At 35.4% G+C, this 15,643-nt stretch overlaps 1 protein-coding gene across 4 annotated transcripts in view; it reads left to right on the forward strand.

The window, feature by feature from the left end:
• Positions 1-15,643, forward strand: part of TTBK2 (tau tubulin kinase 2) — a 99,833-nt gene that overhangs the window by 35,859 nt on the left and 48,331 nt on the right. For 3 of the 4 annotated variants that reach the window (XM_075754375.1, XM_075754374.1, XM_075754376.1), the window contains 3 exons: positions 2,499-2,572; positions 3,609-3,749; positions 6,083-6,187. In XM_075754375.1, coding sequence (XP_075610490.1) covers positions 2,499-2,572; positions 3,609-3,749; positions 6,083-6,187 — 320 coding nt within the window. Of the gene's footprint in view, positions 1-2,498; positions 2,573-3,608; positions 3,750-6,082; positions 6,188-6,220; positions 7,152-15,643 lie in introns of those variants that run through there. The other variant, XM_075754377.1, reaches the window with a different exon arrangement.

Genomic DNA, 15,643 nt, shown 5'->3' on the forward strand with positions numbered 1-15,643 from the left:
TTCTGAATTAGAATCTTTTTTCACAGAAACTGTGAAACTGAAATGAGAATAGCTGTTGGCAGAAGTGCAGGGATGTACTATTTTTTATTATTTTTGCTTTCAGAAATTTTGAAAATTAAAAGTGTGGTCATTCATTGCAGGGGTGAAATGAGTCATAACTTTGTAGGTATGCAGGACAGTGAATAATGAAAAACTTCAAAATAAGCTCTTTTAAAACTCTAATCTAGCAAAACATGCTTAACTAGGTAAGTAGTTGTATGACTTCTCTCTTAATTATGAAGGAGGAGTATGTTCACTGATACGGCCATTTATTACAGCTTAGTCATCAATTGCATCTTTGACTTTTTTTTTCCTGCCAATGATGCTGTCTCCCAATTATTGTTGTCAGAATACTGTTTAACTCTTTAAGCTCTCTTTTTGGTTTGTTTTGTTTCTTTTTTTAAAAGAAATCTGCTGCAACATATGGTTGTTTTGTTTAATCATGTTGTTAGGCCATCTGTTCCCACAGTCAGATGGGAGAAGACAGATTTATCACATCTCACTTGGTGAGAGTGAGACTCACTCAGTTGGTTTCCGTCTCACACAACCTTACAGACTTCTCCCTCACTCATTTACAGCTCTCTAGCATAATTTAGTGATGGGTTGCATCTGGTATAGGCTGAAAAGCTAGCTGTAGTGATATACTGCAGCTGGGGAATGGCATGTAGGCTTCCTACCCTCAGTAGGAAGCTTTTCAAGGGCACAGTTGTTCACTGCAGCCTATTACCATCTTCTTCTCCCCCTGCTCCCCAGCCATGTGGCTCACAGGTGTGAGAAGCTACTGTTTTCTTGCTGAGGGAAAGGGAACTGAAGGTATCTGCAAAGGTGTAGTAAGTGCATATAGCTGCACTGGAGTGGTGGAGGATCATGCTGCTTGAATAAGGTGTACAGGCCCTACTTCTGTCTTTTCCTCAGATTTTTATAAAAGTTAGTTTCCAGAGAATTTACCACACAACTGGAGTTGCTGCTCCAGTTAAAATGGGGTTTCTCCAACCAAACCAAATTTTGGACATTTACTGAATTTGTCAGATGAAATCTGCCTGATATATGTTTCTCTGAAGACGTTCCTTCAGCATACCCACAGCGGCTGTAAAATGAATCATAAATATTTCAGATGACACTTCATTAACTGGAAACTGTGGTGATGAATATGCAAAATTTCATCTTGACAAATTTGCTGCAAATCCTTTTTCTTCATAAAATTATGTTGTCTGTAATATCGCCTGTCTTTAAATGAGTGGAAGGAAAAAGTGGAGGAAAAGCAGTGATACTTACAGCTTAGCACATATATTCAGAAGCTATAGGGCCAAGTTTTAGAGTTTTGATGGAGCTATGAGTGCAGCAGTAACAAAAAGTCCCCCCAGATCTCTAACTAGCAGTAATGGTATTTGACAGTAATGTTTTCTTTAAATTTTTTCATTGCTTTTCTCCTATCACTTTTTTTTTCCTATTTATGACATTCTAGTAATCCTAAGGGTAAAGAAATTCATGAAACAAACCTTAGGTGACATAAATTTTACAGAGCTTTAGTGGCCACTTGCGACCATCAGCTTTCTCTTGGCTGTAGCTTCCATGGTGTCAGAAAGGAAAGTAAATGGCCTGAGAGACTTAAACCTACAGTTCCCCGTTCTGTCATAGAGTGGGGTCATAAGGGGTCCCAGCTTCTTCCAAGTTGGTGAACACAGATACCCAAATGAGAATGAGGCTGCATTTCCCTTCTGTTTCCCTACTGCGGTCTTTGGTTTGCCTTTTTTTCTGTTTACTTGGGGAATCTTACGCTTTGACTTACAACTGCAGGATAGTAAGGAGATTATTTTTGACCAGCCCTCTTCTCCACAGTTTGCTCCTAAGACAGGAGTCAGCTTTAAAGAAAATTGGCTTAAACCAAACTGTGATTTTTTTTTTTTTAACTACTTTTATCTCTGCGTCAGTGTACCTGAGCTGAATTTGTCTTTTGTAGCTAAACAGCAAAAATCATATTCGAGAAAGAGATATTAATAAATCGGATTAGTTGAATTACATTTCTACAATTTTTTAATACAAAACATGACCCGCAGGTAACTACTGCTGTTTTCTTTCATCGTGGCAGCTGCAGCTTATAGAAAAAGAGGAATTGTGGATAGGAATATTTTCTATAACAAGCCATAAGCTTTGCAAGAAAATAACCTTTTCCCAAAGTGCCTCAAATTTGTGGATGTTTAGGCATGTTGCCATGCATGTTTTTTATGGAAGAGTGATAGCTGTGGTAGGGCTGCATATTTCATGGGAGAAAACTTATATTTAATTGAGGGTAGAACTGACATTGGTTTTACAGCTGTTGAACTGTAGGGGTGGGGGGCTTAGTTGATTAAACATCTCTAAAGAAATATAACTATCTCTTCCAGTAATTTGCTAGGTTTTTAAAGGAATAAACCACAGATTTTCATTATTATCGGCTAATTTGCTTCTTTTTCTCTCAGGAAAAGATCATGTCTGTAGATTCATTGGATGTGGAAGGAATGACAGATTTAACTATGTGGTCATGCAGTTGCAGGTTAGTGTATCAAACAGAGCTCAAAGTTTGCTTGTGTGTTTTGGTTTATTAGCCAAGTGTATATGAAAATACCAGTAAAATTTTAGAGGGTGACAAATTAAAAAAAAACACCCAAAGATCATGAATGCATAGTAGTGAGCAAACCTAAATTGAAGCATATCCTTCTATCTTTATCTTTTGATATACTCTCCATAATTCTCTCAGAAAGGAGAAAGTTTGCATCCTCAGGAAGATTTGCCTATTGAAAGAGTGAACTGTGATGTCTTCTGAGATAATTCACATTCCTTTGAAGTCTTCACTTGTAGATAGTCTAAAATGAAATATATTAGTTTGTGCATTTTGTTGGCTTTTTTAATGAAAGTTAAAAAATACCTTTTGCAAGTAAAAGAAAACATTTAATTCACTTTAGCGAAAGACTTGTTCCTGTGAAAAGGGATAAAATGGGTGATTAGCACTTAGTTATGGGATTATTGTTCTTTATCATCTTGGTGAATATGAATACTGGAGGAAGAAGTGTGCTCTAGTTCACACTGTTGGTCATCTGTTGTTTTGACCAACAGTTCTGTGATGTCATGGGGGTGCATTTCCTGCATAGTATATTTGCCATCTGCTTGGTTAAGTCATCTAAGATATACCATATAATTAAATAAATTACATATTTTTCCTTAAAGAGGTGAGTGTAAAGTAGTCTTTGTGAGCATTTTCTCAGTGGCCTTTTTTCAGGCGTGACATAGATACAACACGAACTCATGGTGTATGTACTAGTCTTCTAATAGAGATTAGTTTGGTCCATGTTATTTAGGAGCAGAAAGATACTAAAATTCATATTTTCAAAATAAATTATAAATTTAATATTGGAGATACTTGGGGACATATACCCATAACATTTAGGTGAGATGTGTTATCCTTGAATATGAAAATGAGAGTATTCTGTGGTTAACCATGAACAGCTAAGGAAGAAGTAGGAAGACTTTATGCTATCTGTGAATCTTGTTATTAGTATTTTTTTATAAAAATGTGCTTTTAATTTGAGCAGGGTCGGAACTTGGCAGACCTGCGGCGGAGCCAGTCTCGAGGAACATTCACCATTAGTACCACTCTGCGGCTTGGGAAGCAGATTTTGGAATCTATTGAAAGTATTCATTCTGTGGGATTCCTGCACAGGGACATAAAACCAGTAAGTCTGCCCATTAAATCAAAACAGCCAAGTAATATGGGATTATGAGATGGCTGCATAAATGAGAATAGGTTCTATATTGGATGTTAAAACAAAAAAAAAAAGAGAAAGGACAGAAGATTGAATGTTTATTCATCAGATAGGGCGGATTTTTTTTTCTATTAATTAACGTTGGATTGCAACAACAACAACTTTGGTCTTTGTCATTATTGTCTCCAGTTATGTAGGCCTCCTTGCAATTTTCCGTAGTTAAAACTTCCAACTGTTATCTGTAGCATCATGCAGTCAAGAGTATTTGCCATGAGATATGATGTAATGAGTTTGGTTATTGCCAATTAATATCTTCACATACTAAATCTAAGAGAATAGATACTAACTGTAGGGTGTATTTATAAGCTCTTCAGTAGCAATTTTCTTTTTATTTAATATGTTTATAACTAACAAGGTGAAAAAAGACAGACTGTAAGAGAAAACTATTCAATAGTTTTATTGTGCAATTCTAATAAAATGAGTGTTGTCAAAGTGTCATGAGGACAGGGTTTTCCTGATAGCATCACGTTTTTGTACTTATTTTTCTGTTTTTCTTTGAATTTATTCTTGAAATTGCATCAGCTATTTTTATTATTGTTCTATATATAAAATACTGTTAGAACTCTGAACTTTCAGAATTTGTAAATGAGAAAAAATAAGCAAATCTTGTGTTTTCTAATAGATGCAAATATGGCTGGTTATGTCTGGCATATATAGCTGAATTTCCTGTCAGCTGAATGTTGTTTACATAAAGCCTCTCAACAAGTTTCTGTGCATTAGGGAATTTTAATTTTCATCTCTTCTTCCTTGCAACTTTTTATAAAACTTGTATTTTCCCTGACCCATCCCCAAGACTCATTTAATATGGAAAGGACACAGAGGCAGTGAATGTCAAGTGAAATAGGTGAGAAGGAGTTAGCTGGAGTGCAAGATTTTAATGATGAAAACAATTCAAGTTTTGAATGGGAAATATGTTCCTTTATGGCTGGCAGGATGGATTGAGGACATCTTGTTATCTAGCTGTATCTCTGAGTCTGTGGGCTCAAATAGGATGGAAATGGAGAATGCTGTTAGGGGATGGAAAAAACCCCAGAAAATTAAATGTTGAGCCAGGATAAACAGCAGTGTGAGGCAATATATTAGATTCATAAAAGAAATAAGTTTTCTTCCCCTTTAGGAGTTCTGTTGTGACTACACATGTAAAAGAAGGCACAATTGCTTTCTAGCATGCAGTTTTCCTGGCTTGAAAATACAAGTCTATTTTATCTTTTAGTTTGTATCTTCTAGATAGATTATACTGAAAGCAAGCTTTGTGCTGAGCTGTAATCTTGAAATCCTTGGTTGGTTATTATCCTCATGTGATGAATTAGGCAATGCTGAAATTCTGTTCCATTTAAAAATAATGTTGATCACGCTCATTTCAATTCATGCTTTCGATTTGTTTTTACCCTCAACCTTTGACATTGAAGCAGCTGTGATTTTCAGATTTATTTAGAACAGTACTGCTGTTTCACTTAATGGAAAAAGAAAAGCAGTTTTTCTAGAGCTAATTGTGTTAAGCTTCCAGCTCGCTCAGATGTGTAGTTTCAATTCCATTTCACAGAACTTGTTTTTAGCTTTATCTTTTTTTATACCACACAATCCATTTTAAAGGGGTTTGCTGGGGAGAGGCTTGAACTGGTTCAGCCAACGTGTTCAAACATCATAAACTAGCAGTGTTGAAGAATTTTTTTAAAGGGCTAACATGGAATGTTAATCGGTAGAGGCAAATAAGAAAATTTACTGAAGCTTTTCAGAATTAATTACTTCACTGAATTTCCTCACTGTTTGGTTGTTTTGTTTTTGTTTTAAACTTGGTTCTTTCCTCTGCCATGAAAAGGAAAAGGCAGTTTGCACCCTTTATTCTATATTCTGCATATATGATATTATTACATTTGTTTAGATGAACTTGTGAACCCCTAGATTGGTAGGTTTTTGAAATGTCCAAATCAAAATATATGAGTGCATGATATGATTGGAAAATTCTTGCTAAAAATTAATATATTCCAAATAACAAAGTAAGATGGCAATCTCTTTGGACCATGTAGGCTACTGTTCAGATACGTTAAGTTGGATGTCTGATTTTCTTAACAATGTTTTCTTCAAATTCAATGGGAGTTTAGCACAACTGAAAATGTGGAAGGAAGGATAGGGAAGTAGAATGTGAATTTTCTATGATTGTGTTACTGTATTAATATGTGCACATATTGAAGTGTGTGTGTGTGTGTATCTATATACCTATCTGTATTTGTTTTTCTTTCTAGTCTAACTTCGCAATGGGACGTTTTCCTAGCACCTGTAGGAAGTGTTATATGCTGGATTTTGGCTTGGCACGACAGTTTACCAATTCATGTGGGGATGTCAGACCAGTAAGATTTTTTCACAGTTGTCAATTTGATTAATTGAATGTGGTAATATATTGTCTTTTTTTCTGAAGAAGTAGGGGAGTTGCAGTGAACTGGTAACTGATCTAAACTTGACAAACATCATCCCAGATCAGAAATGCCTTGTAATTTATTGATTGTATTAGAAGATCAGCAGATGGGAATGAATCAGGTTTCTGATTTTTTGCTTGAGGCAGAGGTGTAGTCTTTGATTTTTCTGGACAATCTATCTTTTGGTTTGGAAAATCAATCAACACATAGGTTTTCATCAAATATCAGAGTAATACCAGAGCTGAATTTCACTTGGTATTATATATTGCCTTAAAAAAAAATTTAAAAAATCTATGTAGGAGAAAAAAGTCAAATGCTAAACTGAATATATAATCTGAAAGAGAAAGTCTGAATAATTAAAACAGTGATAGGACACTAATTATAATACATAACAGGACATAGTTAAGTGTAGTTGCTATATTCCCATGTGATGCAGTCTGAAGAAAATTGTAGATAAAAGCATATCAATGAGGACATTACAATTTTAAGTACAGTAGAGCCTCCCTAATTCACTGGCAGGCAGTCCTTTTGATAATTGCAAAGTTTGAAAATGCTCAAGTCTGTGCTATGGTACATGGTGATGTTTTAAAGAAACATAGTTTCTTTATTAAATTAGCTTACATTTTGATGGTAATACTGAATGATGTACTAGTCAATATTGTGTAGCATATTCATTAATGTGATGCAATTTGAGTGGCAGAGGCCATCTCTGCAGGATTTTCAATTGTATTTTGCCTAAGAAGTTGGGAAAGTGGCAAATTTTTGTGGGCAAATTATGAATTAGTAAGGTAAATTAGCGGGGTTCTGCTGTACTCTATTCCTTCAGCCATAATGCTGGACACTGCAATGAAAGCAAAGAGCAGGGGAGACCAACAGAGTGGCTGCTGCTGTTGGAAAGGTAGGCTAAACATTTTAAGTAGTTTTTAAATATTTTTTTTATTTCTCAGTGTTTTTGCCGTGTTCTGTATGTTTGGCTGCTTATAATGCTTTTCTAACTGACCTGTAATTTCGAAGAGAAAACAATTCCCAAGATTCTGTAATTTATATACATATACATATCCCAATGGTAGTATTTTCAGAAAAAATAGGTGCTAACAACAGAAAATTAAATGTTTCTGCTATTCTTATTTTGTAACAACTCAGCCCTTGCCTTTTGTTTTTCATTGCAGTGCCCTACAATGTAACCGAAGTAATTCTTCAGTTGAATTTGTTTAGAAATTTCTGACAATGTAAACCATATTGGCAGAGTGGCAGTGAGGGGGGAAAAAAGACAATAGTTTTATTTGTAGTTAATAGTCAGAAATGGCTTTTGTATAGATTAGCAACCATACTGTTGGCCTTGCTTACTAATAAAAATTATTAATATTTTCATTAAATGTGCTGTGTGCTTCTCCTTAAGGCTATCCTTCTAAACTCATTAGATTTCTTCAGCAGATACTGCAAATAGCCTGGAACAATGTAAAAGCATGTTCTCCAAAAAACATAGTACTCTTGGTAAGAACCTGTTCCTTAGTGAAGGTTGATTATTAGATTTTTATGATAAGCTTGATTTTCTGTATACCTGACATCTGCAGAAAGAATCCAGTCCCATTGAGAAATAACGTATCATCTCTGAGTCTTTAATGTGTTCTAAAAGAATCAGAAGAGAAATTTTGGAAATTATAGTATCAGGTTTTAGTCCTTTGGCAGCTTTGTATTTCCCCCAACATGAAGGAATTCCTGGTGGCCATAAATCTATTTGTTCAACTCAAAAAGAAGGAAGAGGCTTATATGGATACTGTTGAAAGCAAAAAAAGTTTGACAGAACTGTGTTTGTCTCCAGAAATCATTGGCCAGCACCACTGGCTATCATATGCATTCCAATAGGTGGAGATGAAAACATTAATTAGCTTCAAGACAGGTAGAGAAGAAAGGTGTTGTGTAGTTCTTTGACAAAATGCAACTTAGACTGGCAAGGGGATCGAAACTAAAAGGCAATTACAAGAATGAATAATCATCAGTTTTATAGTATAAATCTTCTTGTTAATATAAGTAGTAGTCACTTGACTGAAGTTCAAACAAGAAGTTGAAAAGAGGTCTTTAGGTGAGGAAGACTGCTTTATTTTGTGAAATCAGGTCAGGAGGCAAAGAAGAAATGAGAAATTTATGAAACCATTATGCTACCCAACAGTAGACTTCTAGTTAATTCCAGTACCTTGTATGAAGACAGAGAAATGCAGCAGAGTTTCATACTTCAGCGTGATAAGGTGTTCTTGTTTCAGATCTGTTATAAAAAGAGGAGTTATAAAACGTGGGAATCCATCATTGTATTCCAGTATTTGACTGAAGTACGTGCTGGTGGCTACTGATATGTTCAACCACCCATTTGGACCCTTCTGCATTTCCGTGAAGCTTGTGCTTATTCTAGCCTTGAATCTTTTCTCCTGTGTCTCCTCTCTGATTTCCTTTCTACATCCACCTCCTCGTATTGCTTTGCTTCCAGTAGACTTATTTCTCTTCCCCTTGCAGTTTTGTTGTCCGCTGGAATAGTACAATGCAACTAAGTGAAATTTTCTTTGCTCTCAGTTTCTTTTCTTTGCACCACAATGAAACCTGAAAGCATTCTGAAGGAGTGAGAGAAAAGAAATTCAGGCTGTTACAGCTCTAGATTGAATTGTGCCTCGTGACAGATAGAACATTTGAAGAATTTAAATGCTTGATTTCAACAAAGCTGTACTGAGTGTGTGTGAAATTTAGTTTTTCAAAAGCTCAGGCGTAATCAGTTTTGAACGGCTAGTAGAATATTCTTTGACATCATCATGGTACACTCTCAAATCCCTCCTTGTCTGCCTTCATTCCAAGGCACACTGGGGGTATAGGCTTCCTACAAATTATTGTGGAGGTTAATAAACAAACCAAACATTTATTTCAGCTGCGTTCAAAAACATTTTGAAATTATTTGCTGAATTAAAAGCAAGCAGCTACAAAACCAGTCACCTAACATGAAGAATTTCAGCTTAAATCGGTAATCCTCAGTAAGTTTCAAGCAGCTGAATGCAGGATCTTATAGGGAAAGTAGTGGCCAATGTTTAAGTGTAGATTTTATTACAGGTGCCATACATGATATGTTGGCAGTGAAGTTCACAAAGAGGCAGCAGTGCTAATGAGTTTGGAGAAATTTTGATGAAGTTCCAGCAATATTCCAATAGAAAATGTTTATGCTTTAAAGTAGAAATGAAGATTCATTCAGGTTAAAGAACTTAAATATTTTTGGTACTATCTGTAGTAATTATTTTCTGTTTCATATTGTTATTACAGTAGTTACCAAACATACCTGTTTTCATTACAGAAAATGCATTGACGACACAGACACTTCCCTAGCATGGACTTGATTCTCCCTCATCTTTTCTATGGTCTATAGACCTGTTCTGAACATTAGGTTCTTCAGGTGCATTTACCTGTCTATAATACTCCAAATCATAGCCTATGGAACAAAGTCTCCTATGCATCATATTAATTTAACTGCAGGGTTTTAATGAGTTATCATAGACTCTTTTTGGACAAATTTTACAATAGCATTGGATCTATTTGTGTTCACTGCAGTCTGTTTTCTCATCTTGCTGCTATGCTTTTCAACCTTCCCAAAATGGCTGCAGAATTAAGTTAAAAGCAGCTCTGTCTTCCATGATAAATTATTAAATTATTCTCTAGAGTAAATAGATGTTATTACAGCAAAAATTTCTCCTAGGATTTTTGTACATTATAGGCAAACAAAGCCTGTGTTTAAGTCCTGTTTATTTCAGCTCAACTTGAGTGTAATCTATCTTTTTCTCCTCTATGGGAACACTGATTTTTTGAATTCTTATCGTTGTTTATTGTTAGAGAGAAGTTTTCAAATGAGACTTTTGACACATTAACTAGAATAAGAATGTATTTTAATTTATGATTTATTGTGAAATAAAATAAGGTTTATCTCACTGTTTTGTTTCTTCTGCTGTTTACCGTAAGTAGTGTTTATTCAAAGTTCACAACAAATAAAGCTACTCTGGTTCAATCTGCCTTGCAATTAAGAGTGGCTCATATATTAGTAAGTTGAAATTATTTTATTTGTTAAAAATATGTCTTAATCAAATTATCTAGGGATCATAATCAAGCCTGCAAAGAAAATTGCATAGGTAGATTGGTCTACAATTGAAAGAAAATGTTTAGCTTGTCTTTACTGAGAGATGTTAGTGCCCAGAATTTTAAAATTTCTGTAGTTACGCCATCAGAACTAATTTATATCTTCTCCCACGCCCATGTGGTAACAACACACAGTCTATTGACATCTTTTCCTGTGTTGTTTTTTCTTCTCAACACTACTAGCTTTTGTTTTCTGTGATTCCAGCTTCTTTCACAATTTAATTTCAAGTCTTCATTCTTCACCAAATCCCTCTCTAGTTTTATGTTTCCTCCTTATCTTCAGATTGCCTGATTCATAAACACATTTTTTATCTCTAGGCACATGATTCACCTTCATGGTGTCCCTGTTCTAATACTGTTTCCTTCTGTTCAAACTAAAACAGTGTCATCTGTCTCAAGTATCTTTGTGAATATCTTATGATGAACTCAAACTCAGCGTGTTCTCAGTCTCATTTCTCCTGTGCCAACCACTCAGCCCTACTTCTGTTCCTAATCGCTACATGTGATACCATCTTCCTGTCACCAAAGCTTACTGGCAGTTTTTACTTGTCATGTGTTTACATCCAGTCTGTGTATATATCCTGATAGTGTTTTCTGTATAATACGTGCGCATATATATATATTCATATGTGTATGTATGGGGGCTTTTTGGGTTGGGGTGGTTTTTGTTTCATTCACAAACCTAAAGTTCTTGTGTAGGCCCATCACTTGCCATCCCCTGACCTGACTGTTACAGTATCCTTTTTCTGGTTTGATGAATACAAGGTCTTTGCCTTGAAAAACTCAGGGCACTACCACAGACACAATTTATGTGATTTGTTTTGATTATGTTACCTTCCCAAAGTGCCTCACATAAGCTACTTATTTGCATTTTTAAGGCTCTTAAGGATCTCTGCCCACACAGCCTATTATCTTTCATTCACAGTGAAGATAAACAACAGCAAAGATGATGACCTGCCTCTGTTACCTACTTCTGGATTTTTAAAGAAAGGAACTACATTCTTTATTTCAGACTATTCCTTATTTTAGAAGGGAGATTTCTGTAACCACCCAAACCATCACTGTTTTCTTTTAAATCTCTGTTTGGAAATGAAAACTGGAAAAGTATCATTATTTTCTGTAGGAGTTGAAAATAATCTTTGTTTGACCCTTAAACCTTCAAATACAATCTGTTATGACTGTAATTATTCTTTAAGGTTTAAATGGAAGGCATGCTTAACAGCAAAAAGGAGAATTTAGTGCTAGTCTGTATAGAACTACACAAAGATGGAGGTGATACTGTATATGGAAAAGATTATCTTCTAATACAAGAAACCATACATGAATGATAGGAAGTCCTGTTTATGCATGGGCTGTGTACATATTGCTGGCTTCTTATTTTTTATTACTGAAAAAAGAAGTTTCAACATTGCATTTTCACGTTGGCTGTTATTAGTTGCTTCTTATAGACAGGTTTGGAGGGAGGATTTTTTGTTGTCAGTTTGTTATTCTCTTCCTGAGAAGTTATGGCGTCTCCTTAGACTTCTTACCTGTAAGAATGGTCAAGGCAGAGAGCTTAGAATGAGAAAACCCTTCTTGAAGATCATCCCAACTAATTCCATGAAGGGTTCAAGCCATACATATGTATTAAAGGATCCCCCAGAGTTTTGCTGTCATGCTTGTCAAATTCTAAGGCATCTCAGTGTTATTTTCAGAGATGTCATTCATCTTCGTACTGCCCATCTTAATGTTGGACTCCACGGTGATTTAGCACCATTAAAACCATGCTACCAGGCAGTCCATTCAGCTGTAGCTGCTCCTATCTGAATACTGTTTTGAAAAATGCAGGTTTACTCTAAAGAGCTTCTCAGAAAATGATATTTAAAGAACAGGAAGAGGATTCCCAAGTGAGCAATTCAGTTGTTCAACATTTGTAGGGCTTACTGTATTTTCATTGAATTTTGGACTGTTGCACATGGACTGTCTGTTTACAGAATTGAGGAGCAAGCAGTTTTCAGCCCATTTCACTGCTTCCCCCCCCCCCCCCCCCCAGTGGGATTTGCAATAGCATGATTTTTCGCCATTGGATTGGCTTATCTAAAATGACCTTCATTTGGTCTGCAGCCGGCAGATGACAGTATGACTTATTTTGAAAGTAAAAATAAGACTAAAAGGAGATACATCGTAGTTTATCCACCAAGAATATGATGGAATCTAAGAAATTGCTTCTGCAGGTATTACTGTTGTCTTTATTTCCACATTTTTGTATCCATCAAACCCCCTTTTTCAAGAAAAGTGGAGAACAGTCACAGCACTTAAGCTTTTGAAGTCAGTAAGCAGCAGTTTTCATATGAACTACTGCCACAGGGTGCACTGATGTTTACGTATCTGAAGGACACAAATGATTCACATGAAGTATCTGTTTCTCTTCATAATTATCAGTTAAGTTTTCCTCATGTATTAACTCAGGACCTAGCCAACAATGTGTTGTTTGGGTCATCTGTTCCATCTGACCTAAAGTTTCATGGAGTTGAAGAGCAGAGGAGTTCCACCAGTTCTTAAATTGTGAATAAATTGCTATAAACATAGAAGCATATGAGTTTTGTTTATTAAAAATAGTATCAAATTTCTTCCTTATTCTTTACGGTTTCCCTTGTACTTCTGTTATCACCTTTTTTGCTTTTCTTCATAAGCCTCTTTTCCCACATTGCAGCTGAAATAGCCTTTTTCCTCAAATTCTCTCTGAACTGTGTAGTTTCTTCCTCTAGCAATATCAGAACTCTTTTTCAGAAAACACACTGGAAATGTATTGTTTCAGTATTTCCCAAATATTTCAGTTGTAGCTGTCTTTGTTCCCTTCCCTATAAAGTGAGTGCACAGTTTCTAAGTCTTATTTCTACACATCGACTGTGTAGGTAGTAATAGCTTGTAAAGTTGGTAAAAAGGGATAGAATTGATTATAAATGTAATGCAGCAACTGGTAGAGAAGGGCTAATCTTTTCTGGTGTTCCATTATCATTATCTGGACTGTAACTTTAAATTCAGCATTTTCCTTACGGGAATAAGAGTTCAGTTCAGGAAATTATGGGAAGGAATATTTTGAGAGCTGATTTTATCTAATGAAAATGTTTGTGTTCAAGCTTTACCAGTCTGCCCCAGTGTCTGAACATACCGGCAAAAGGAAATAGTTTTATTGCTCATCTTAAGGACCCAGGGTTTTTATATTCTCTTGGGTTATTCAGTCAGCAGAGACAGTTTCCCACTTGTTCCAGGTATTAGCCTTAAAATGAAATAGTTGTAGTTGCAGTTTTCTTATTATAGTATCATTTTACTACAGTGGTCTGCTTCAGTTGGTGAATCTTCAAAACTGAAAGAAAAATAGATTAACAGAAAAATATAAAGGGGAAAAAAAAAAGCTTTGCAAACTTTTTCGTGCTACAAATAGTTCTCTCTCAGAAAACTTACTGTAAAATAAAGTATTTTTTAACTGCTAATTTTGAAATTGATTCATTTCAACAAAGTTGTCTTGTCTTGCAGCTGTCTGAATGACCATGTGAGGAGCTAACTTCAAAGAGAGAGGGATATGTCCCTTGTATCTTAGTAGTAAGATATTTGTAAAATGTATGAACACGTTGAAGAGAGTAGTGAAGGGCTGCTTTCATTATGTTGTATAATCTGACACTATTACCTGGTTAGAACTTAAGAGTCAGAAAGAAACATTTATTGCAGCTTGCAGGATTGTGAAAGATGTAAGAAAGGAAGTAATGACAAATGTCTATCGTAGTGTTGCTTGGAACGGTGTAGAACAATTCACACTTGCTTAAAAAGGAGAGTTTATGTAATGTTATTTTATGTTTTCTATTCAATTTATTTAACCTTGTTTTATTAGTTTAATAACTTTAAGTCTGACTTAAATATATCATGAAAGAACTTAAAACTTTTCAGGTGAGATCTTGAATGCAAATGCAAATGTTGTATTTTAGATGTAGGTAGTACTAGCATTATATGCCTTGGAGTAGAGATGAAATGTACTTATTCTGCCACTTTATTTATATATTGTATATTCACATTAAGAGTAATAGGAAAAGATATAACTCTTGCAGATAAGGTCTCTGGAAACATATTCACACTATTAACATATAGTTCACTGTCTACAGTGGGTAGTTTTGACTGTTGGGGTTTTTTTTTTGTACATCGATGTATGTGCATTGAAGATCTAGTACTATTTTATTACAATGAAATTGTTCTGAACACCCAAATGCAGTATCTAAAAAGTAAAATATCATTCTCTAGTGTGTTCTGTCCTAAACCGTGAAAAATGTATGTAAACAAATGACACGTGAACAAATTTTTCTGCAACTGTGCTGCTGTTCTGAGTGGTTTGAGCCTTGGTTCTTTGTCCATTTTATTTTTGCTTGCTTGGAATATATTTTGACCACATATACTTTTGGGAAGCCTTGAACACGATACATGTGTAGCTGGAAATAGGATGAAGAATATTGAAACTTGGGCAGTAGTGTCCGTGTATAGGCTTCTGAAACTAAATGTTACTTGTTGGGGTCAGTAGTAGAATGCAGGTATGTGGGGTAGATGTAGAACTAAATTCTAGAATGGAGGTCAATAAGGAAACACTCATTGGTGGGAGAAGCCTTGTCTGGTGATGGAAAAGATCAGAAGAGAGAACCGTGTGGGAAGGAGAACAAAAACTGCTGGGGATGATGTAGGCTGTTAAAAGAAGGAAGGAGGAAATGAGGTCAGGGGAATAAATTGTTGGAGAGAGGAAGCCAATCATTGAATTAATGGTGTAGATAAGAATTGATTATTGCAAAGCAGGGTAATTAGAATTTAATTGTGGGGAGACTCTCTCTAATCATCAGGCAAACACATTTAGCAGGATGCAAAGTTAGTGTATGTGAGGTTCGTAGCCTACTGTTTATTGCTTTTTGAGAGTGTTGTCAAAGGGTTTTACCTACCATTTTGTTTCCCATTGTCCTAGTGATAGCTGAAGTAAGTAGTACTAGCATCTGTTTTTTCTTGAGACAAAGAATAAATGATTCTTTGTGAATGTAAACCTAACTTCATACAGCCTTCAGTTTACATGTTTCTATTTATATGGTGATAATGGAAAGTGAAGGTGTCAGCTGTGGTACAGAAATAGAAAATTTGGAGGGACAAAATCCAAAGGACATTTGCATTCTTAACATCATCAGTACTACAGCTAGATCTTGGGCAGTTGTCATCACTCCTGTT

This window comes from Balearica regulorum, chromosome 5 (genome assembly GCF_011004875.1).
Source record: "Balearica regulorum gibbericeps isolate bBalReg1 chromosome 5, bBalReg1.pri, whole genome shotgun sequence".
Lineage (NCBI taxonomy): Eukaryota > Metazoa > Chordata > Aves > Gruiformes > Gruidae > Balearica > Balearica regulorum.